The following is a 24354-nucleotide window of genomic DNA, read 5'->3' on the forward strand; positions in this document are numbered from 1 at the left end:
GGGAAGTGATTATGCTTGGGCAAAGATCTGCTGAGCCAATCCAATTGTTTGTTTATGTGGTGATAGACAGTGTAAGGGCAACTCGTCTGTGTGTCATTATGTCATTATGAGGGGAATGCGTGACACTGGGATCATGAGATCCAAGTTTTTTAGGAGTTTCCAGAGTGTACTAAAACATGCTTGATGCCCTTGATTTCAATAAAGCAGCATAACACATCAACATTGCACAACTGTTCCGACAAGAACGCTCTCATAGCTAAGGGAGTGATGGATGATTTTGATTGACATCCCTAATATCTATATTATTTATTAATTTTAGCAAATCTGTGATGTTAAACAGCAACTCACTCAACTCACATCTGGACCATGTTCGGTTCATATGCCTTATGCCAGTGGCGACTGAATGCCTCCTGTGCCAGTTTCATGCCAAATCTGGGCCAAACGTCACTGCTATGTGGGAATTTACAGTAAATTTTCATATAAAGCGCCCTGCTATTCATTAATTCTATTGACATTTTACACACTATTTTTGATTCTCATGGTAATACGGGACAAAGTGCATCCCGTTTCAGCTCAATGCGTTTCTAAATACCGGAAGATGGCAGCCCTTGCAGCGGATGGTACCACATGAAACCTGAGCTGTTTCTGTACATGGCTTCCCATTCTTTTACCACAAGCACACGAGTTCCATTTGAATTCAGCAATAGTTAACTCATCATTCTAAAAACATTATCATTACATTTTTTTTCTGTTGGGATGATATGGTACAATGAGGTCTTTCAGATATGATGGAGCTAGGCCTTTAATGGCCTTGTATGTAAGGAGGAGGATTTTAAGTATTCTAGATTTTAAAGGGAGTCAATGAAGAGAAGCTAAAACTGGAGTAATATGATCTCTCTTGCTAATTCCTCAGTCAGTCCTCTTGCTGCGGCATTTTCAATCAATTGGAGACTTTTTAAAGAACTATTCAGACCGTAATGACTTATAGTAATCCAATCTAGAAGACACAAATGCATGAACTAGTTTTTCACCATCACTCTGTGACAGGTAGTTCCCAATTTTGATGATATTACTTAAGTAAAAGAAGGCAGTCCTGGTTACTTGTTTCATTCGCGAATTAAAAGACATATCCTTATATGATGTACATCTTTAAACTGGTAAGTAAATGTCAGGTGTACACATGAAACAGGTGTCCTTTAGTATCCCCACCCAAATCTTATGGAGGTCTCCATTACATTCTTTTGATATAAAACAGAGAGTCAATTTATCTTGTAGATGGCTTCTGAGTAAAATATGGGGTTAATGTGGGGGCGGCTGTGGCTCGATAGGTAGAGCGGGTTGTCCATGAACCAGAGGGTTAGCAGCTTGATCCCCCGAACATGCCACATGCCAAAGCTTGAGCAAGACGCTGAACCCCCAGTTGCTCCCAGTGCTTTGCACTGGTGTTTGAATGTGTGTGTGCTTGTGTGGGCGAATGGGTAGATATGTCACTGCAAAGCACTTTAAGTACCACTAGATAGAAAAGTGCTAAATAAAAGCAAGACTTATTGCCATTTAAATACTTGATATAAAGCATAACCTGAAAAGAAATAGAATAAATATATAAAAGTGGAACTTAGGGACATTAAATTTCTTATTTTCTTTGTTTTGTTAAAAATCTTGCGTATATAAATGAAGCATCTAGCCTACAGTGCTCATTAAAGCGCATGATACCAAGGTAGGAAACTCTGCTGAATCTGCTCATGAACAGTGTTCTGTATTTTGTTGACATACTACATTTTTCTGGCAAACCCTGCACACGTTTAAACAATGTCAGACTGAAAACATCTGTCGCTCTTTAGAGAACCTGAGGAATGCAGACAGAGAAGACTCCTAAGCAGAATGTGTTTGTAACCTTATTCCTTCACTCTAGAGATGCAGTTTCACTCCTCATGATATTGTTAGCTTAACTGGAGGTCAGGGGCCTCAAGGAGTCAGAGTCAATGAGAATAAGCTGAAATCTCTTCCCTTGTGAGCTAACTAGTCTCCAGACTCTGAAATGTAGTTTGAGAGCTTTCTTATTTGTCCTAAACATTCTGTTAATTTTGTACAAATGCAAATACATGTTTAGGCCATGTCACTTCTATTCTATTCTTTTCTATTCTATTCCGTTCTATTCTATTCATATGTGCCTATAGGAGCATACATTAGGAATTATGATTAATGAGTTCACCATTGTGTGTGTGTTGATGTAAACTAACCAATACTATGTAGATAATTAAAAAGAAATAATAAAATACAAATGTGGCACTCATTTGTAGGGAGATGCTGGCACTTCATAAGAATCCTTTCAGAAATTTGGCAGTTCGATGTGTTTCATGGAGATTAAACACAACGCACTTTGGAATAATCCACATCACATTACTAATGGAAACCAGTTTTGGCAGTAATGACAACAGATTTGTCTACATAGTAACACACTTTATCATTCAGACTTCAGGGAGGGATTGTGATTGGGGTGGTGATATTTGACATATTCACACATACTCTATCAACACATGTGACTGGAATCCTGTGCTTTGGCCACCTTTGGCCAACACCTTTCAACACAACTTTGGAAGAGTAGTGAATATGTTGATAATGTAATCAATGCTCCAAGTTCCATTACTATCTGCTGAAGAAGGCTGTGGGTTATACCTGCAAGCTGTGGAAAAGCCAGTGAGCTGTGGTGTGTTTGGCTAAGTGTGAACGCGTTTCCGTACCTCAGCACTCACCCAGATTATTGCTTGCGTCTGCACTGAAATCATCAATAAACGCCAGCGCTCTAGTTCCACTGGCAGCCATACATGTCCAAGCCATAATAGAAACACCACTATGTTTGACAGATGAGCTAGTGCTGGGTCCTGAGATGTTCCTTTTGTTCATTTTTAAATTAAATTTACTGAGGTTGACTCTTGTTTGAGTCCATGGCATTGTGTTCCTCAACCGTACCAGTTTCTCTTTCCTGTTTTTTTGTTTTTTTCAGTTTCTGAGGCTTTCCAAGCGTTACATCTTTTGCTGAGCCTTTTTTCTTTCTTTCTTTCTTTTGTGCTTTAACTTAATCCACATCACACACTGCCCAAGTTAAATTAATTCTGAATCAGTGTGATTCTGCTGCAATCAGTTTTGAGATTACTTTGTAATCCTTTCATCAACAAATCAATTCCTGATTGTTGGTCTTTGGGGATTTCTGGTTTGGGAGGCATAGTCCACATCAGCAGATGCCTCTGATGAATACTAAATGTTAATTTTGCATAAATCACAGTAGTTCCAAGCCATGGTTTCATTTGTGTTTTATCAATTAGAGGTGTTTGTTTGCATGTTTACGTACTAGAAATTTGCCACAGATGGCACAGAATGTCCATGTAGAGCCAGAGGAACTGAAGGAGACACAGGGACAGAAAAGATGAGTGGCCAGTGGTTTCTGCTGTGACTCAGGAGCGCCAGATAGTAGGAGTGCATTAACGGCTCTGTAGCTCAATGTGAAAGTCATTACAGGCCCCTGACTTTTATGGCTCTTGTGGAAAGACGCAGAGCCAGCAGTATGAGTCATCCATGGATCCATGTGTGCTGCTACAGCAGTAAAAACTCCTCACTCCTCACTCCTCTCCCCTCCCCTTGTTCTTTTGGCCTCAAACAGTATAAAGCCACAAGGGATGGAGCAAAGCTCCCACGCTCGTAGTTTAACCTTGCCTAGTTGATCAACTGGAAAGTAGTCATGAAAATCATATACATGTTTGTTCACCACGGGGATTCTTCATCTTCAAGCCTATAAAAGACTTTGTGGTTTCATAACATCAAAATACAGTCTTAACCCCAAATGACTTCTTATTTAACTATTTTAAAATGTTAGATTTTCAAAGTTTCTCCTGAGATTACATTTTCAATCACTTGCTGTCACAGCATGGATACAAAAATGCTATAAATAAAAGCATGCGCTCGGTGTAATTTTGTCTTGCGTGTGAGTTACAGAGAAGAGAATTAACAAGCAACTCTTTAACTGACAGATGTCTAATACACTCAAATGTCAATATTTTAAAATAACTCGAGCAGTAAATTCCTATATGCATAAATTAAAAGAAAAACAATCTGAAGATGAGGCAAATGGGAAAAAAACGTAAATACTGAAAGTATAGCATAAAAGCAAGAGTGGGAGAAGGCAGTGAAAGCAAGGGGTAGGAAGGACGAAGAGGATTTCTGCTATTCATATGTTCCATATTCCCCATTCATCACTTAACTGAAATCAGATTAATGATTTGCTCCTAACGGGGCTGAGCTTATTTGTTTTAATAGTTTCTGTTGGTTGGCTGTACTTTGGAAGAGTGTGACGGAGGGGGATTTGTTTTGGCCTGCGTTGAATGCCTCAGCAGTGTACCACAGTCAGCTGCTTTAAGTCACTTTCTGCACGCTGTGGAAATACTGACTCAGAATTGCCAGTTGCTGTGGCCTGTTTTCTGTTCTACACACAGGACGATTGGTTTTAACTTCTGTAGTTCAAAGCATGTCTAATAAGTTTCACATGGGTGGTGGTGTATTGCCTCAGGTACCAGTGAAAAGTGGCAATAAGATCAAGTCAATTTAATATGACTAAAAGAGCCTTGGAGGCATGTCAACTGCCAAAACACTGCAGAGCAGTTTATGTAAGACAGAATTTTCCAACTTACTTAAATTATAAGGTCACCATTTCTGTTTCTGTCTTGTATCAGCAGTTGTGAGGTGAACTATAGAATTCGAACATTAAGTTGAGATATTTATCACGTGGTATCACTGCAAAAGCTGAGGCAACAGACAGCTTTTCTTTTTTGTCTGAAGGCACTTCTCTTGTATCCATCCAGTGGCCTGATTTAGGGGCCGTTTTTTATTGTGATCATTTTAAGAAAAAATACTTTGTATCTTGAAATAGAAGGCAAACATGGGTGAACGGCATCTCCTTTATTTAGTCTTTAATAATGAAAATATGATAAAAATACATATTGTACTACCCTATTTGGAACAACAAATAAGTGAGTGCCACATATACACATAAATACGAGCAAATACAGAGTTATGTATACAACGCATGCCATTTGCAAGCAAGCCAAAACTGAAAAAAAAGACACAAAAAGGGAAATTTATGTAAATGTGAAGAAGGATTTATTCTGCAAAGGTGATATGTATCCCTGTCCCCCAAGAATCACAGCATTATACCCCACCAAGAAGGGTAGATGGCTGCTTTTAATATGGTTTACTTTAACATTTTGGGAAATGTATTGCTTGTGCCAGGAGATGCTTAGCTTAGCTGAGCATGAGCAATGGAATCTGGGGCAACTGCTAGCCTGGCTGAGACCAATTCAAACCAAAAATAGATTATCTTAAAATGAGGTGTGCTGTTTGGAAATACAATCCTGGGAGTTAAAGTAACAAATACCAGCATTTGTTAAATGGCAGTACAATTGCTGCTGAAGCCAGCTGCTATATTATGTTTCACTGAATTGATTGAGAGGTATATATTTATATACAGCATTCATCGTGTATTTACCTAGACATTTTATTTATTTTTTTGCTTTTATTTATTTATTTATTTATATACTTATTTATATTTTGTCAAGAGATGTTGGCTCTAGCTTCATACATCTATGAATGCTCACAATTCCAAATTATTCACTTACTACTTACTTAGTGAGTCCAGGACCCTGATATTGAACCAGCCAAAGGGAATTCAGCCCCCAAGAACTAACCTGCAAAAACTTCTTCTTTACTAGGCTTTTGAAGCAGGGAGGACTGGAGATTCACTGCATCGTTTTTCATGCCACACAGTGTGCATACATGGGGAAATAGCTGCTGATGCAATTGTGAAGATGATCAACTGCAACTGTATACATCAGGGACACACAGTGCAGCATGACGGGAGTATACTGAGTATATGAGTGGTTTACATGTGCATACATCTGAATGTAAGTCGCAACATTAATTTGAAAGCAATATGTAGTGTTGCTGTTTGACACATTCATTGAGAAGTACAAGTTCCCACCCACAGAGACAAAATGACAGCACTGGTGTAACTATATCAAGCCTCACCACTACTTGTGAGCAGCTGTTTTCAGTTAAGGGGTTTGGTTTGAATAATTGTCCTCTGGTGTAATGTTTATAATATGATAACAAGACTTAACTCTATGTGATTCAAAAATGCTTTGGTCCCACAAGTCCCAAAGCCTTTGCAGGAAAGTGTGCATAAACTAACTAACTTAATCAGTGTGGGTGTTTTCTCTCATCAGGCATCAGTAAAGGATAAAGAATATTAGCATTAATGGTTATGGTTTTGGTTTCATGGGTATGGCCATTTGTCTACACTGGCCAGGACTGGCCAGAAGTAAGTGGATGTTGAGCATCTCATTTAAAATATAATGAACATTCATCCACAGGAGCTTTAGTGAGATCCAACTGATATTGTACACATGAATCTCAAAGAAATGCAAACACAGACTCCTTTAAGTATAATTGGAATTACTCATTGTGTCCACATCATTTTGTCAAGTAAATTGTGCTCAATACATATTTGTTTGGTGGGGATTAGCGTCTATTTTAAATCACAGGGAACTTGTCTCAAATCAACAACATGTTTGTGTAAAGAACATATAACGCTTTATTTATCAAAATATGATTCATCCATTCACCTTCTGTAACCTCTTGTCCTGTGAAAGGTCGCAGGGGGGCAGGAGCCTATCCCAGCTATCATCGGGCGAGAGGTGGCGTACACCCTGGACAGGTCTCCACTCTATCTCAGGGCTAACACAGAGAGACAGACAACCATTCACACTCACATACACACCTACGGCCAATTTAGAATCACCAGTTAACCTAACAAGCATGTCTTTGGACAGTGGGAGGAAGCCAGAGTACCTGGAGAGAACCCACGCAGACACTGGGAGAACATGTAAACTCCACACAGAAAGGCCCAGTCGGCCTGGATTCTAACCTGGAACATTGTTGCTGTGAGGCATCAGTGCTAACCACCACACCACTGTGCCGCTCAGAATTCGATTTACGTTATATTTCTATTCTATAGAAAATATATAATATTTCTATTTCTATAATATTTTATAGAACTCGTTATTGCTGATATCACTTCTGTGTAGTATTTTGTGAAAAAATAGAGCGTTGTGTGTAAAATGAAGAGGTAATAACATGAGTGAGTTTGAGTGAAGTGATGATTGTTTAAGGATTTCATTACTTGGAGTAATGACATTTGGAGGCTTGAAAACCCAAGTCACAGACAAAATATGTAATATTTTACCTCTCCAGGATCTGATGGCTACTTGGAAAACGTCAACTAGAGGAAATTTAATTCATTTCCTGAAAACAGGCCAATGGAATCTATGAGATTGGAGATATGGTCGATAAGCACAACAAGATATCGAGGTCAACTTCTATGGCAGGGATTATCAGCACAACGTCTGTGTCTGTACAGCTATTGATGTCAGATTATATTGTACTTTAGATCATCAAAATTTCCACTTGAGTGTGACTTACAAACGTCACATGGACCTTTTTCCTTCTGAAGGATTTGAGGCTGGCTTGGAAATCAAACTACTACAAAGCAAACTCCAAACCTTGCCACCCAGATAAACAAACCCAGCCCTTCAAGTTGCTGTGCAGAAGCTTGTCTCCCTGATTTAAGTCTTCAACTTCTTTCAGCTCCAGCTTTGAAAGGATGCAAATATATATTGTGCTTCTGAATCTCTATAAAGTTTATTTATATACCACATTCAATTTAAACCAAGAAAGAAAAGAATCAGTTGCTTGTATTTATTAGAAAGTCTAATTCATTTTTATTTTCCCTATACCCAGATGAAACACAAATTTCAGCAAACCCAAATGAAACGACAAAAAAAATAAAAATTAAAACAACATGACAAGTACATTCTGTTTCTCAATAGCTGGAAAATATTAGTTTGAGGCAATGCATCCAGAAGTGCACTTAACATTACATTAATGTTTGTATTTAAGCAGTTGGTCACTGTCTTACAAGACTTGTGTAAACATTGCTGTGGATTTCGTGATGCTGAAATAGTGAAGTAATGATTCCACAGGGATCAAGGGAGGTTAAACACAATTCAAGCCAATGTTACTATGTGAATGTGGCATGTAAAAAAAATAAAAACACAATAGAAAAAAGAGTACTCTATTGAATAATGCCAGTCCTGCATGTACTGATTTATTGCTAATCCCTGTCCAAGATATTCATATATGTTTCTTATTTAATTATAAAACTGCAATTCAGAAAGAAAAATATGAAAACTTGTATGATGTCATTGTTCCCAAAATTGAATGCACTTAACAACTCCATCTGCAAAACAAGTATACTATGTAGCACCAGTAGGTTAAAACAAAACATGCTGCAAATCGTGTTGCCTTCTTTCTTGCTGTGAAAAAAAAAAATAAAACTACTTCAAGAATTTTGGGGATGAAGTCCATTTGTGTGGAATCCAGTGCAGCCACCATTACTTTGGTTTTGCATCTTTACAGTATGGCCATTTTGTTCGGTTTTCCTCTGAAGCCCCTAAACAAAGTAAAAGCTGGCCATGTCTGACGCTTTTGTCCTATGTTCTCATTGTAGCAATGACTCCTTGGCTGACCGATGCTGGTGATGAATGGAGAAGAAAAACATGGTTAGCCTCTTGTTAGCGACCTAGTTATTGTACATACTAAGACATAAACCCACTGATTTAGTGTTCTAAGCGTGTACAGTATGATAAAATTAGGAAACCTTCTTTATGTCATGCATTAAGAAACCTAAAAGTCAATTGGAGATATGTGTGAGTTATGCTACTAGTGGTTTCCATGTCTGCAGGTTCATAAATACCAGTGTCCGTGATAATCTATGTGCACATCTCTGTGGATGTCCAGGTGTAGCCTAAAATTTGAGATTGCAGGTTTTTCATACGTACACCATATGTATGTCATTATGTAGCAATGAGAACATGTAATGTTCCCGTTCTTGTGATGCAGTTGCACACTTTACACTTTAAATGTAGCCTCAAGGAGATTAAAATTAGGAACAAGACATACCTGGTTTTGCACAGGCCTTCACACACTGTTCATACGTGTCAAAGCGGTTCTGGTTTCCACCACAGCCTCCATACCAGAAGCGTGCACAGCTCTTGCTGGGGGCATCATAGTGCCACTTGAGGACAAACTTGGCACAAGTTCCTTCCTCTCTGGGAAGCTGGCAAATGTCTGTGGCGGTAGAGGTCACTGGAAAGAAGTAATAAAGAATATCAATCGGTATGAGTAATACAACACATGCAACTAGGGGACATGGCTAATATGGTAAATTGCACTTTAAATGCTAACATTAATATGTGGTGCGATCACTAGTAATCATTATCATTATATATAATGATGAGTAATGACAGCTGCTGATTATTTGGCTTTGGCCTGTTTGTGTTATGTGTTGAAGAAATCAGTATAACAACTTTGAATGATGGGGACTAAATCACTTCCAGCATATTTCCAGCATACATTATCATTACATTCATTTATTTTTCCATAACCATGAGATATAGTGCTTTTGGTTTAAAGTAGTTTTTCTCTTGTTAGTATTTTGTGGCAGTTTACTGACTATCTGGTGTCTGAATGAGGCCTTCTGCCAAAGAAACAATGAACCAGAGAACAAGGCTTTCCATTCATTTTCTCTGTGGTTATGACTTGGCTTGCTCCTGTGACAAAAGCACAACGTTCTCATTTTCCCATGTTTGGCTTCTTACTTTTTCCATCCGTCATTTACATCATTTTAGGGGCAGCACCGCTTAATACAAAGAATTAGTTGTTTTACAAGTGAGCACACTTTTTGGAATTATGTAACAGTGATGTTGCATGAACACCAGCGTCTTGAAGTGGATACAGAATATGCCCAACATTATAGGTGGCTTAAAAAGCCTTGAAATAAATGATGTTCTGACCAAGAGGGAATTGTTCTTTCCTATTCTATCAGCTTTTGCACAGCATACACAACCATAAAAAAAATGTTAAGGAAGTGTAACATCATATGAATGCAGAAACGTATCCATGTTTGTCATGGCTTAATATTTTCAGTGAGTGTACATGAGCCCTCACCAGGCAACGGGAGGATCTCCACCTGCTCAACCTGCTGCACCTTTGGCTGAGTCTCTGGCACTGTGGAAACAAGAAAAACAAATAAATATGGTTTCAGCAGAAAGGAAGCGGTGTCATCTGTTGCTTGAAATGCAGCAGGACTTTTTCCATGGTGTGAATTATTTGTATTTTTATCTGTCAGATTACTTTATCCACAGTGGCAGGTTACTTTTCTTTTCCTACTTCAGTTACCCAGCACAGTTATCATACTTCTGTAGGAAGACAATTTTACTATTCGTCTTAGATAAAAGAAGGGTTCTCTCACAAATAAGAGTGGGTTAACGTTCTTTATCCAAATTAGGATGTGTTTGTTGACTGTTGGCTAAGCACAGCCACCTTTATTAGTGACTGAAACTTATTTCACAATGCCAACTGTAGCAGATTTGCAATTGGAAGTTCACAGTAACCATTTCCCAAGTTCACAGTCAAAAGATAACAAAATTTTATTTTGTTGGTTTAAATGACAACTGTTAATCAGCTGTTGGAAGCAAGTTGCTAGTTTAAGTAACCCCACCTAATAACACATTACTATGTATCAAATGTATTCCTTCAATTACCCTTGGTTTTGAAAAGGGGAAGTATATGATATAGCTGATACCTACATTGGTTTGACATGTGGAGACTGTCAGTGAAAGGGGGCCCATGCCTGCGTTTAGTTACTAATAATGACAGTTTAATAATGTTTGGAGGCAGGATTCAGCAGTCAGCTGAAAAGTTTTGAACCTGGAGTTGAAGTGGATGATGACTTACATTGCATCAGAATGTGTCACATTCCTGTACAGATCCTGGAAGCAACGGACACTTACCTGACCTCATGCAGTTTTTCAAGCAGAGGGCCTCAGTGTCGAACCTATTTTCATTGCCTCCACAACCTCCATACCAGAACTGCGTACAGAACCCATTCTTTCTGTCAAAGAACCACTTAGCCTGATAGTCTTTGCACGGCATTCCAGGGTCATAGTCAAGTGAGCATGGGTCTGTGAGTTCATTAACTGGAACATGCAAACAAGACAAGAACAACAGCAGTGGTGGAGAACAGACAGAGAGAGAGAGGATGAGTTTGTGTTATGATTAAATGATCAACTACAAGGGAATTACAGCAGATATTGTGTTTTGTTAAAAAGTTGCAGGTAAAAAAGTCATATGAGAAGCTTTGGGCTGTTCAGAGGGATCTTATGTGGTCAGATGAGTCTTTCTACTTGCAGAGGAAAAGAAGCTAAGTTCAACGTGGTCCTACACTAAATAGAGGGGTCATGATCAGTGCATTATTAGAAGGTTTTTTAAGACTTAAAAGTTGTGAGTAGAATGGAAGAGGATTAACTCATTTTAAAAGTGAACTGAAAAGTTAGTTAAAACTACATTTAGTTAGTTCATTTTAGTCATCTAGAAAGGGCAAGGCTGTGCGGTCTGGGTTATCTACTGTATATGTGATATAGTATGTGACGTTCCTTGGACACTAGAAATGCTTCTTTCCTTCCTTTCTTGTGTTAACTTACAGTTAAAGCATTATATGAAAATCAGAGTGCTAGAAGTATTGACTTCTGGCTCACCTTGGAATAGCAAAGTACAGCACTCATTAAATTAGTGAAAACTAAATGATGTATAAGCTGTTTACAAATGTATGATTGTAGGGAAGGACGAGAGGCTTGCCTCTTTGGAAACTGTCATAATTTTCCAGCCCATAAAGATGTTCTCATGTCTTAGTAGTGCTGTTGTGCCTTTAATAAGAAGGGCAGTTGTAAGGCTTCACACCTAAAACAAATATGTGCTCTTTGTCAGTGTTTCCATTTTGGAGCTAAACAAGACAGAAACACTGAGTGATAAAACTGTCTACCTAGTGACACAAAAATTTCAGCCTCAGCTACTTTGCCACAAGACATTATGGATGAAGTTTAATTTACCACCCAATTCACTAAGAGTTTGACTTTTCCTGAATGACCTACAATATACTCTGGCACATAGTTGATTAATATCACATTTGTGTAGTAGTCCAGCTGCATTGCAGCAAAGCAATTTATGCTTACGAACAATTTACAAACATACTTCCTGGGAAACACAGCCAAACACAACACAGTGATACAGCTTTTAGTTACCACTCCACTGTATTCTGCTCTGATATGTGGCTATTTTTTCCTTATTTTTTGAAGAACAAAAGCTTCCTAAAAAATACATTAAAAAAATACATAATACAAACAGACATGTATATTCACACCCACTCACCAGTTTCTGGTTTATCCAGTGGTGAGGTATTAACAGTATTGATGACGTGGCTGGCTGGCTTATGCTCTGCTGCTTCTGTAAAGTAAAACACGTATTCATAGAGTAACCTATAATAATGGAGTATAATCGTTTGCTTCAGGTCGGTGTTCTGTATTAAAATTTTTCTTTGTTTATAAGCACAAAGAGTGCTAGTGAGATTTACACAATGCTTCGAGAGAAACCTTTCACAGAATTGACCTTTGGCTAAGCCCCGCCCCCCTTAGTTACTGTTGCTACGTCCGACATTCTCTTCTGGGCTGTGGTTTTCTGGTTACTATAAGGCTCTGGGATCAATATCAAGGAGCAACACTGTTCATGCAAAGCTGGGTACGTCTCTATTCACTTCTATAATCGTTATTACGAAGCAAACGGACTAACGTTACGCACGTATAACGTTGTATTTCTTCAGCGTGTGCTAGCGTATCAACAACTATGCAACTTAAGCTGTAACGGTGATGTTTTGGTTAGCTCCACAGGGTTTTGCGCGTACATCATTGGGCTTATCCATACCCTGGATATATACCGACAGTATAGCCTGCCGAGACCGAAAATATGAGACGCCTGCGTTAAAGTCAATGGAGCGCTGTGGAAAAAGTGTCGGACCCCTGTGGGAGCTCTCTTGGCTGTGATTGGTCAATCTACATTCTAGGGCGGGGCTTAGCCAAAGGTCAATTGTCAAGGAGTTTGCAGATAAAAAAAAAAGCATTCTACGTAATGTAAAGTAATTGAAAGTGCAGTAAGGGCAACATTCATCAACTGAGGAGTGACCATAGTAATTAGAAAACAGACTTTTTCTAAGTCAGCGTGTTGGATAAAAAGACACATGTATTTGTGTACAGTTGCTTCAGATTACTTTCAGAATGTATTCAGAATGCATTCACACTTTTCCTCTCTATAATGTTCTATATTCAATTTTAAAGATATTAAATTTTGCCTTGAAGAAAACCAAGGCTACCACTGTACGTGTGTTTATAGACTCACTGGTAGTCATGATGCCTTTGCGGGTGGAGACGATTTGACCATCTGCTGTGTGGGCTGTGACTACAGCGTGATATGTTTGAGCACTGTCCAAGTTGTCCACAGAAACCTCTGTGCCTGACACATTAGTCTTCAGAACCAGGGCATGGTCACGCAGCCGTGTTACCACCACCTCAAAGTAGACAAAAAGCTTGGGGTCTGGCCTGCTCCAGTGCAATTTCAAGGTGCTCGAGGTGACATTAGAGACGTGGAGCTCCTCTGAGTCTGAGGGATAGTGTCAAGTTAGACAAATTTGCAATAAACTTAGTGGATGGATTGCAGTGCAATAGATGTTACCTGGTCCAGCCATACATTTAGAGGCAATATGCATTCTGTGAACAGTAGTGCTGATTGTTGATTTATGGACAGTTAGGCTTTTCAAGTTCATTTAGTACATACACAATCTTACCTTTGTGTTTTCTTTGATGGACGGCTTCTTGATTTTTGGGATTGTTGGGATGTTTCCTATAAGTGTATAACACATATTGAATGTAACCAGTAATGTTTTCAAGGACAGTGAACGATGAAATTGAGTGAAGAAAATAACACTACTTACTGCAGTTGTTGTGATGGTGTGAAGGGTTTCTTTAGTGGTTGGTCACTCTGGAACCACTTGCAGTTTTTGGAGACTTCAGGTGACATGTAGAAAGCATTTTCAACTGTAAAAGCAAAGTAACATGGAACACAGTAAGATAGGATTTGGTTAGAATGATGCGTCTAATTATATTAATTAATTTCCATATAGAAGAACAAAGAGGCATTTTAAATTGATGACATTGCTATCCATTACAAACTTACTGCTGATATACTTTGGCAACAGCTGGCCGAATGTCTGGATGTGTCTATCATAAAAGTGTGAAATGCTCTCCAGCCGCTTGAAGAAGACATCTGAAGGCTCACTGGCCATGCGTGACAAGACACGAGCATCCCTAGCACTCAATGCTTGGCCCACACTGAAGATGACCAGGAAGTAGCCTCTGCATTTGACCTCAGTGGCGATGCGCACCAGCTGCTCTTCTTCTTCTTCCACGCTTCCTGTCACAAACAGCATGAGGACCTTCCTATCGCGTTGCAGAGGTGCCTTCTCAAACACATGCTCCACCGTCGTTTCGATAGCCGCTGCCAATGCCCGGCCACCCTCTAACTGCGGTGTCTTCTCCAGCAGGAATTTGACAATATCCTGAGCTGAGTGGTGCTCAGTCAAGCCAATATCCACATGAATGGGAGAGCCAGTTTTATTGTGGACGAACCCATAAGGTGCTTGTTGGATCACAGACACTCTGGCATGGTGGGCTGATGATGTAGGATCAGAAGAGATATAAAGCTGCTCCACTATGTGAGCTATATAGCGTTTAATCTCAGTGAACACGTTTGGGTATGTAGACTCAGAGCTGTCCATGACAAAAGCCATGTCAATGTCCACGTCTGAGGTGAAAGACCTCCTATCTCGGCTGACCGATGGGGGCACATAATCACACATCTGGTCCGGAGCGCAGGTATCTGAAATAAAAATCAAATGCAACATTATATGGAGGCTGTGTATTTGTATTCATCAAAGGCTGCACGGGGATCATTCAGCTTGCTTAAACTGCAGTGTTTTTTTTGCAATGCTTAAAAATAACTACGATAATGATAAAAATCTAGGAGTGCACCTGTGCTTAAACATTTTAAATGAAAAAAACGTATGCTAAATTTTCTCCCTATTTCCGCCATTTCAGTATTTTCTACTCAAAAATAGGAATAAATCAGCCTTTGAATCTATGAGGTCATAAAAGTTGATAAAAAAACAAGGAAAACGTTACAAATGAAAAACAGTAAGCTGTTCCACAAACAGAGCTCTTACCCAGGCAGATGTGGCAGTTCATAACCTTATTCATGACTGAATTGTACTGTGCACTTCCACTGTTGGGAAGGACAATCACCTGGGCCAGTGCTGTGTTGTTGACCTGGTGTACAAAGATACAAAGAGAAGCAGAAAAAAGGTTGAAGACGTGGAGTAGCTCTAAGATTAAGTTTATTTCTATTTTGTTGTGTTTTGTTTTACCTGCACTGCTCTGCTGAGTGCTCTGTCCTCACGTGTGACCAAGAACAGCGTGGCGATTCCAGCGTCATGGAGGCGGAGAGCTGCATTGGTAATTGCTTGGGTCTGAGTGACTGGTGCACCAACAAAGAATACGGCCACCTTCCTCATGAGGAAACCACTGCGCACCCTCTTGAATGTGTTCTGGGCCACAAAGCTCATTGCTGCATCCAAGCTGCGAGGTTTATTTGTCTGTGGAATCTGCAGGCCCTCAATATGCTCCACAAGGGCACGTTTCCTCATAGCATCAGCAAACCGGACCTCAGTGGTCACTTCACTGTTATACAGGGTCAAAGCGACTCGAGCTCCTCTTGGACAGTTGCTCTCAGTAATGGTAATGTCTCTGACTAGGCGCAGGACGGTGTCACGCATGTTGTTGAAGTTCTGACGGTTAACGCCCTGAGAGATGTCCAGGGCAAAGGCCAGCTCAGTGGGGAGGAGTGGGCATTCTTGCTTACCTAAAGGTGTGCACATACAAAAGGTTCTCTGTATAGCAGTAACTATAGTACATGCACAGTCATGAAATTAATTTGTGATTTTATTAATCTATTAAATTTTATGTGCACTTACCATAACAGCAAGCTGGTAAAAAAACACACACACAATACGTTGTAAGACATTTTTGTAGCACACAGCACACGAGGCACACAATACATTGACTTAATTCATTTTTTAAAGTTAAAGAAAGTTTTTAAATTATACTTACGACAGTTATCTCTTATCTTCTTGACAAGGTCACATGTCTGAAAAGAGAGAGAAAGAGAAATTTAAAGAATTGTGTAGTATTCAAACATGAGCAGCATGAGTTTTGCTCTATTCATTCAGTCAAAAAGCGTACCACAACACCTGGTCCTCTTGGACCTTTGGCACCCTATGAGAGAAAAAAAAAAGTTATTTAAGAGCTGATGGATGGATGGATGGATGAACACTGAGCACTGTCAAACACTTTTTATTTTTATATATTGCACTACACGTATTTCTTTGATCATGTTAAGAACTTAACATTGTAGTTTTGAATCTACGTGATGACACAAGTAACAGACCTCTTTGTATTGTAATGTACTGTAGTGTACTGTAAACTGTGAATTCTAAATAAACATATTGTGCTATGGTGGCATCATGTCATTGATATGGAATTTGGTCAACAACTAAGTGTAGAATTTGAAGATGCTTACATATGGTCCAGGATATCCGACCTCTCCCTTCTGCCCAGAAGGGCCAATGTTCCCAGAGACCCCCTGAAAATAATTAACAACAAACAAGAGATAATAAGTCATTTTTAAACCAATGCATTTGTCAGTTGTTCAACACAGACCAACTCCTCAAAGGCAAATACGACATCAATGTGCATGCAAGTCACTCACAGCCAAGAATACATGCTCTATATATTTGAACCATAAAACCACAGCAACTACCTGTGTATTATGGAATATATAAGTTTACCACCATCTAACTGGGGACTCAAAACTTACCCTCTGTCCAAGATTTCCTTTGGGTCCAGGTCCACCTGGGGTGCCAGGGTCCCCAGCTGCTCCCTGCACAAAAAATGGATAAATGCAACTGATCTACTAGATGGAGAGTACAACACAGTATTTATTTTGCAACCTGTAATTATAAAATATAATATTAAAAATTTGTGTTTTCCATTACCTTGGGTCCTGGAAACCCTGGGAAACCATCATCACCCTGCAAAGGACAATTCACACATATTTTAGGTATTATTAGTATCATTATTGTGCTGCTGAAAGAGTGTGTAACTGCACAACAAATATATAGTTACACACGTTTTGATTACACACGTCTTTAATTAATTATCAGTTCACCATATACAAGATGTCACAAATCACTTGCCTTTCTTCCATCAGGCCCTGGAAAACCAATCCCATCTCTACCATCTTCACCCTATGAGAAAGAGAAGAAAATAAATCCTTAGGCCATTGTTTGTATTTAAAGGCTTATTAATTCAGCTCTGCACAGTCTCTGTAGAAAAAAAAGGAGCGACATCCTTCTGTCCTCCTTTCTGAAGTTATTTCAAAAAAGGTTTTTCACCAGTTTTACATATAGTAATGGTGCATGTAAAGCAGATAGTCTCTCATTCTTACAGGCTCTCCAATGGGGCCAATGGGGCCAATAACACCCTTAGGTCCAGGATCTCCTGGCTCTCCCTACAAAGACAAAGAGATATGACAAAGAATGAGACAAAGGCAGGTCAGTTTCCATAGATGTGACTTTTTTCCCCCAAAACAATGCCTTGATAATTTCTTAGTGCTCTTTCATGTTTGATCAAACATACTAACTGTGTGCCCAGTAACAGCTTATGCTAGGCCAGTGTATTTATAAATGAAACAAGGCTGTTATGGAAAATCAAATGCCATGCCAAATTATGTCCCTATCAGTACCTTGCGACCCAGAGGTCCTCTTCTGCCTTTCTCTCCAGCAGGACCTGGGATCCCTCCAGGGCCCTTAACAATAAAGCATTTGAAAGTTAAGCATTAAAGTTAAGTTCAGAATGTCATCCATATAAAATATACATAAAAAATACATATAAAAATTTAGTTATTAGGTCCACTCACCCTAGGTCCAGGGTTCCCATCTTCACCTCTAGGCCCTGGTGCACCATTTGGTCCTGATGGACCCTTGAAAAAGAGAAACCAAACGACAATGGTACACACGTTCTTGCGTATTAGAGCTTGAATACCAACCCGTTTATTTGAGAATGAAGTACCATTTATAGATTATATAAATACTACATACAATGATGATATGAATTTGGTAAGTGTATGTGTAGATTGAAGCTTCATACTGTTAAAAAAAGAACTGCAGAGCAAGAAAACTTACTCTAGATCCTCCAATACCAGACTCTCCCTGCAAACCATCACTTCCCGGTCTTCCAGGATTTCCCTTTAATGACATGCAAGCGGCAAAAAGTTACCTCCATAAGAGTTACTCAGTATTAAAAAAAATGTATGTTATCAACATAACGGCACCTACAGCCTGTCCAGGTGGGCCTCTTCTGCCATCGGCTCCCTAATAAAGTTGAAGTAAAAAAAGGTCTTGGTTAACAAAAACCAAGTACAGCAGGTATGGCAAGTATGAATTCTAAAAAGATGGTAATCGCACAAAAGCTTGGTTACCTTTCTTCCTCTTTCACCTGGAGTTCCCTGATTTCCATCCTCACCAGGTTCTCCCTATCATTATAGAATAAATATTCCAGTGAAAGAAATCCATCCAAACACACACAATAATAAATAAAATAAAACAACAATAACAACATAACAAGCTCAGATAACATTACCGCTGGTCCAGCATCACCGGGGTCTCCTTTGGGTCCTCTCTGGTTGTTATCTTGTCCGCTTGTTCCCTAATAAAAAGAAACTCCTTTTTAAATGTCTGCTACATTCAAACATCATAAACATATAGATAAAAATGTTTGCCCAACAAAGCTAAACAAAAACAAGTTCTTAATTATACACTTCCTGGGAGACTTTAATAAATAAATGAAAATGTAACTGAATGACTTAATAAAATGTGGTCTGGAAATTTATACCAGCTGTTTAGTAACAGACTCAACTCTGACCTTCATTTTTTGAATACTATGTATTCATAGAATTAAACAAATTCACAAATAGTTGACAAGTAACGCAATAAATATAAAATATGTAACTGTAACATATTTCCATGAATACTAACAGGGTCTCCTCTGATTCCCACTTCTCCTATGTCTCCTGCTTGTCCCTTGGCTCCTTTAGGACCCTAAAAGCAGAAAACAATTATAAAACATTAAAATAAAGCAAAAATACAAAGGTAGGAAGAAAATATCAAAACTAAATAGTCACTCACTCTTCTGCCAGGGTTTCCTCTGTCCCCTGGAGCACCTGCCACTCCACTTTTGCCCTAAAACATATCAAAAACATTGTCAGACAGCTAAAGACATGGGAAAAGGGTACATCATTTATTATTATGTGTTACTCGTGTAACTCATGGACTGAATGACTGAAAAACATGGGACACACCTCTTCTCCGTTGATGCCATCCAGCCCAATTTCTCCAAATTCACCCTGAAACAAGGTAGCAGAGGTTTAGATAATTTATGGTTAGCCTCTTTTTTTTCCCAATAACTTTGTCTAATAATGTTTTTCACAAAAGATTAATGCTCACCTTTTCTCCTGAGTATCCACGAGAGCCCTGAGAAGAAGAAGTTCCACAATGTGTTACAAAGATTAAAAATACAAAGAATATTCTCATTTTACAATAACAGGTTAAATGATAAAGAATTTTTTTTTACCTTGACACCTCTCTGTCCGGGACATCCCTGGAAACCCTGAGTTCCATTAATACCAGGAGGACCTCTCTCTCCCTGTAATTACAGAATAAACGCAATAAAATACAGCAGCAAGATACATAAGGCATTCAATATGAAGGGATAACACATCTAATTGATATAAGAAATAAAAAAACATAGCAGAACAACAATCACAAATCGGGACAGTTTATGGTCAGCTTCATGCTGGAACCAAACAAGACAGTCAAACTTACAGCTCCACCTTCATCTCCGGGATGTCCCTGACTTCCTGACAATCCCGGACTCCCCTAAAAGACAAAAATAATCAATATTAAGAAGCATTAAAGGACGTAGAAAGGAAAGCTCTATGTTGTTGTTGTTTTGTTTTGTTTTTGTAGTTGTTGTTGTTTTATTTTTATTTTTTAAAAATACCTTAGACCCTGGCAGTCCAACTGCTCCTCTGTCACCTCTGGTACCAGTACATTTGCATGGCACTCCACAACACTCCCTTTCTGCGATATTGTCCTGTGTAACAAAAAAAGCCATATAAGTAGCTTATGGAAAACATACATTTACAGTATGCGTTAGATGTTTTATGTGTGAGTCATAAGTACTCACCAGTTCTTCCACAAGTTCATAGTCCAAGTCCATGATATTCAGTCGTAAAGGTCTGGTGTACCTGAAGCCACGACCAAATTCTAACAGCAAAGCCTCCTCAAATTTTGGCACCCTCTCCAGCCCAACCAAGATAAAACTGTGCACTCCTGTTTTGCAAGAATTTCAGAAACATATTTATCCTTACTTCTTACTTCTTAATATGACATTGTCATAACTTCACAGAGGTTAGATAGGGGCTGGTTGCAGTTTGTATGGTTTCATCTTTTTACCTGACATCCGAAGCTCCTCAACTCGTCTCTTCATTTCAGCATATGGGGCGTCAAGGCCATCAGTCAAATGGATGACAACCTTAAGTGTAAAAGAAGAAAGAAGAAAAATGCAACTCACTTTCTCATTTCTGTACATTTCCATGAGTCTTTTCTTGGTATGTTCAAGTTTTCTAGCCCCTATCCTGATGTGAAACCAATTCAGTATATATCAGTATTAGCTAAAACACTTTCAGTAACCAACCTTGACAGTGTTGTCTTGTCTGATTTTGAACCTATTGGAGTAAGCTGAGATTGTCTTGCCATCAAGGACAAAGGGACCACGATTCTGCAGGGCTCTAAAGCCCTCAAACAGCTCATCAGCATTTTCTGTGAAGTCTAAATGGACCGGCTCAGAGGCAGAATCCATGGCCAGCATGCCCACTTGCACTGAGGGAGTCTGCCCAGCCAAGCAACTGATAGGTGCCATTTTGGAAATCCTCTGTAAAATGGCACCCATCTTGCTCTGGAGGTTGGTCTGACCTCTGAAGATGTCCTGGGTAGACACATCAAACCCTACCAACACCTCAACGCTGCAGGCTGTAAAACAGAGCATGGTTGTTTTTGTTAGACACAAAAAACATCAGAAAACTTACAAACTAAACAATAATATTGTTATTTCTCTTACTTTTAGCCATTTCTTCAACACACAGTCGTCCTTTTACTTCATCATCCAAGGTCCCCAAGATCTGCTCATTGAGCTCTGAAAGTTCTTGAAAGTTACTTGCACGAGCTACAGTGGAGGACTCACTTGCAAGGTTTTCCAATTCATTCTGAATGTTGCCCACTCCCACAGCAAAGACTCTCACACCTTTACTCTTCAAACCAAGTGCTGCTGTTTTACTGTCATCAGCTGAGCGTCCTCCAGTGATAACCATAAGGATCTGCGGAGTGCCTTCATCCATCCTACTGCCCTTTTCTTTGGTAAAGTAAACATCTTGAACATGGCGTATGGCTGCACCAGTGTTGATTTTACGTCCACCTTTGTACTCCACTTGCTCAATGGCTTCCAGAATGGCTTCCCTGTCCTTGTAGGTGTTCAAGTAAAAACCGTCAGTGACATCTGCTGCATATTGCGCCAGGCCGATCTGCAGGTTGTCTCTCTCGGTGAAGAACAGATCAACGAGGGTGTTGACAAATCCCATCACTTCTTTGAAGTTTTCCCGCCCCAAATTAATGGAGCCATCCACCAAAAACACTATATCAGCCTTTTTAGGTGGAGGTAAACCTTAAGGTATAAGAAGGAAAATAGTGGTACATTGAAATATGTGTGTACTGTATTTTGAAATTGACAGCAGTTTTAAACCATAACAGACCATAACTATAACATGTGCTAATTATCTTAGTATCTGTAATATGTGTAAAGTTCTGTATAACTTACTAGGAATGTAAGTTGGTGGTGTAGTCTGAATGGTCTCCCCACTCAGCCTGGCAATAAACGTCTCCTGTATTGTTGGCAGGCCAGGGAATGAAGGAACCTGAAGAACATGATCTGAGGAGGAGGCAATTTTGATAAGGTCCCTTTTGTCAGCACCACCAGCTCCAATGCCGATGCAGTTGACCCGGGAGTCCTTAAGAAGAGGTCCATAGCTGTCAACATCTTGGGAGGAACGGCCACCTGTGAGAACTACAAGATGCTGGGATGCAGACGGACGAAGGCCAGCAGAGGATTTTAACTCATTTTGTAGGACATATTCAATGGCATTAGCCAAATCTGATGACCGTCCACCCAACTGACGAAGTCTTTTGATGGCAGATATAACAGCTGGTTTGTTGTTATGCGAGTTGAGAGAGAACTCTGTTTGGATACTGTCTGCATACTGAACAAGAGCCACACGCACTTGATCAGGCTGGACATCGAGTTGCTGCACAATGCTGAGGATGAAGTCACGAATATGAGCAATCCCAACAGGACCTGTATTATCTGAGCCATCAATAAGGAAGATAATGTCCTTTTTCCCAAGATCCAGGTTGACTGTATAATAAGGATAACAAAGAAAAAGAAAGAATGTAAATGGACTGATGCATTTTTTCTTACATTCCACCACTATTACAATGAAAGTGAAAAAAATCTAAAAAGCAAATGATGTAAACATTATACAGTAATTGCGCTTAGCATAAATGACTTCAACTTAAACTTTAAAATTTCTTACCAACATCCACTGGAGGAGGAAGACTACCGATGATATCAGTGGTGGATATTGTTTTGACTGAATTTAAGATCTGTGACTCCACTCTTGTAAGCAGTTGGAAACTATCAACTGTATATACAAGCTCTGGTTTTAGAGAAATCTCTCTCAGTTCATCTTGGTCTGCATTTCTTGAACCGACGGCAAGTGGTGCTACATGGTTTCGCTTAAGTTGGTAGGCTGATTCGGATACATCATCTGTAGACTTGCCGCCTGTAACTACAATGAGGAACTGAGGCACACCGTCCTCAAGTCGACTTCCTGCCGACCGCTGGAAGATGTTTCTGGAGACCCACTCAATAGCACGACCTGTGTTCCGACGATTCCCTCCTCTATTTCGAAGTTTCGTCACAGCCTGGCGCACTTCATTTTTGGTGGAGTGTTCATTCAGAAGGAATTCTAACTTTGGTTCATCGCTGTACTGCACCACAGAAACTCTGACTTTATCCATACCTACATCCATCTTCTCCACAACTCTTCTTATCATATCACGAATGGAAGGGAATTCACTACGTACTGCTGTGGTGCCATCAATTAGAAACACGACATCCCTCTTGTCTCCTTCTGCAGGTGCTGGTTGGATTCCTGCTCAAAAGAGAATGCAAGCATAGTGACAAGGTGTCATTACTACCGCTTACCACAGAGTTATACATGAGAGAACGTACAGTATGACTGAGGAAGTTATCTTTCAAATATTAATTACCATGTACAGTGTAAGTTATTAGTAATCTTCAAATGTGCCTTAAAATCTACAATAATGTATAGCCGATATGTTGGACTGTGTTTAGACTGTACATATTTTGAAACAAATTTAACTGAGTCAAATTACCTTCATATGTTGGGAACTCTGGTCTCATCCTGGCAATGTCTTCATCTGACAACTCAGTGAGAGTGTTGATTAAGTTTTCTTGAACTCTGTACAGGCCAGGGAGGTCATCTACTCTGAAGGCAAAATTGGGCACATATGACACCACTTGAAGCTCTTTGGGATTAACATCCCTGGTTCCAATGCTGAAGGGAAGAACTCTGGATTGTTTAAGGGAAGATGCTGCACGACTGATATCATCTGTAGAAGGTCCAGCGGACACAACGATCACAAACTGGGGTACACCATCTTGCTTCCTGCTACCTCGAGCTTCTGTAAGAACATCCTGATTGACAAACTGCAAAGCCTGACCCAGGTTACGTTGCTGGCCTCCTCGATGGCGCATTTCCCTAATGCCATTCATAACACCTTCTTTGGTTGTGTGTGTGTTCAGGTACATGTCAGCCTGAGGGATGTCGCCATACTGGACCACAGCAATTTGGATCTTACTCTCGCCGACATTGAGACTCTCCACGATCCTGCGTATAAACTCCTGAATGATGACAAATTCACGTCCAATCCCATCAGATCCATCAACAAGGAATACGATATCCTTCCGGGGGCCTTGCGACTCAGCTTAAGGGGAC

General features: G+C 39.6%; 1 protein-coding gene across 5 annotated transcripts in view; it reads right to left on the reverse strand.

Moving 5' to 3' along the window:
- Positions 1–7797: 7797 nt before the first annotated feature.
- LOC311488196 (collagen alpha-3(VI) chain-like) overlaps positions 7798–24354 on the reverse strand; it is a 93660-nt gene continuing 77103 nt past the window's right edge. For 4 of the 5 annotated variants that reach the window (XM_084544739.1, XM_084544742.1, XM_084544741.1 and 1 more), the window contains 39 exons: positions 23732–24343; positions 22867–23487; positions 22095–22688; positions 21342–21941; positions 20919–21253; positions 20678–20756; positions 20409–20554; positions 20223–20315; positions 20045–20098; positions 19794–19865; positions 19667–19693; positions 19522–19566; positions 19349–19402; positions 19199–19261; positions 18804–18869; positions 18643–18696; positions 18500–18535; positions 18347–18409; positions 18082–18144; positions 17908–17970; positions 17611–17673; positions 17360–17410; positions 17159–17194; positions 16981–17043; positions 16684–16746; positions 16347–16379; positions 16215–16251; positions 16079–16090; positions 15473–15966; positions 15272–15374; positions 14227–14928; positions 13985–14087; positions 13838–13893; positions 13393–13653; positions 12373–12447; positions 10959–11144; positions 10114–10173; positions 9067–9252; positions 7798–8638 (listed from right to left, as the gene is read on the reverse strand). In XM_084544739.1, coding sequence (XP_084400865.1) covers positions 8598–8638; positions 9067–9252; positions 10114–10173; positions 10959–11144; positions 12373–12447; positions 13393–13653; positions 13838–13893; positions 13985–14087; positions 14227–14928; positions 15272–15374; positions 15473–15966; positions 16079–16090; positions 16215–16251; positions 16347–16379; positions 16684–16746; positions 16981–17043; positions 17159–17194; positions 17360–17410; positions 17611–17673; positions 17908–17970; positions 18082–18144; positions 18347–18409; positions 18500–18535; positions 18643–18696; positions 18804–18869; positions 19199–19261; positions 19349–19402; positions 19522–19566; positions 19667–19693; positions 19794–19865; positions 20045–20098; positions 20223–20315; positions 20409–20554; positions 20678–20756; positions 20919–21253; positions 21342–21941; positions 22095–22688; positions 22867–23487; positions 23732–24343 — 6365 coding nt within the window. In that variant the 3' untranslated portion in view covers positions 7798–8597. The remainder of the gene's footprint in view (positions 8639–9066; positions 9253–10113; positions 10174–10958; positions 11145–12372; positions 12448–13392; positions 13654–13837; positions 13894–13984; positions 14088–14226; positions 14929–15271; positions 15375–15472; positions 15967–16078; positions 16091–16214; positions 16252–16346; positions 16380–16683; positions 16747–16980; positions 17044–17158; positions 17195–17359; positions 17411–17610; positions 17674–17907; positions 17971–18081; positions 18145–18346; positions 18410–18499; positions 18536–18642; positions 18697–18803; positions 18870–19198; positions 19262–19348; positions 19403–19521; positions 19567–19666; positions 19694–19793; positions 19866–20044; positions 20099–20222; positions 20316–20408; positions 20555–20677; positions 20757–20918; positions 21254–21341; positions 21942–22094; positions 22689–22866; positions 23488–23731; positions 24344–24354) is intronic. The other variant, XM_084544740.1, reaches the window with a different exon arrangement.

The sequence above is a fragment of the Chelon labrosus genome (genome assembly GCF_963514085.1).
Source record: "Chelon labrosus genome assembly, chromosome: 5".
In the NCBI taxonomy this organism is placed as follows: Eukaryota; Metazoa; Chordata; class Actinopteri; order Mugiliformes; family Mugilidae; genus Chelon; species Chelon labrosus.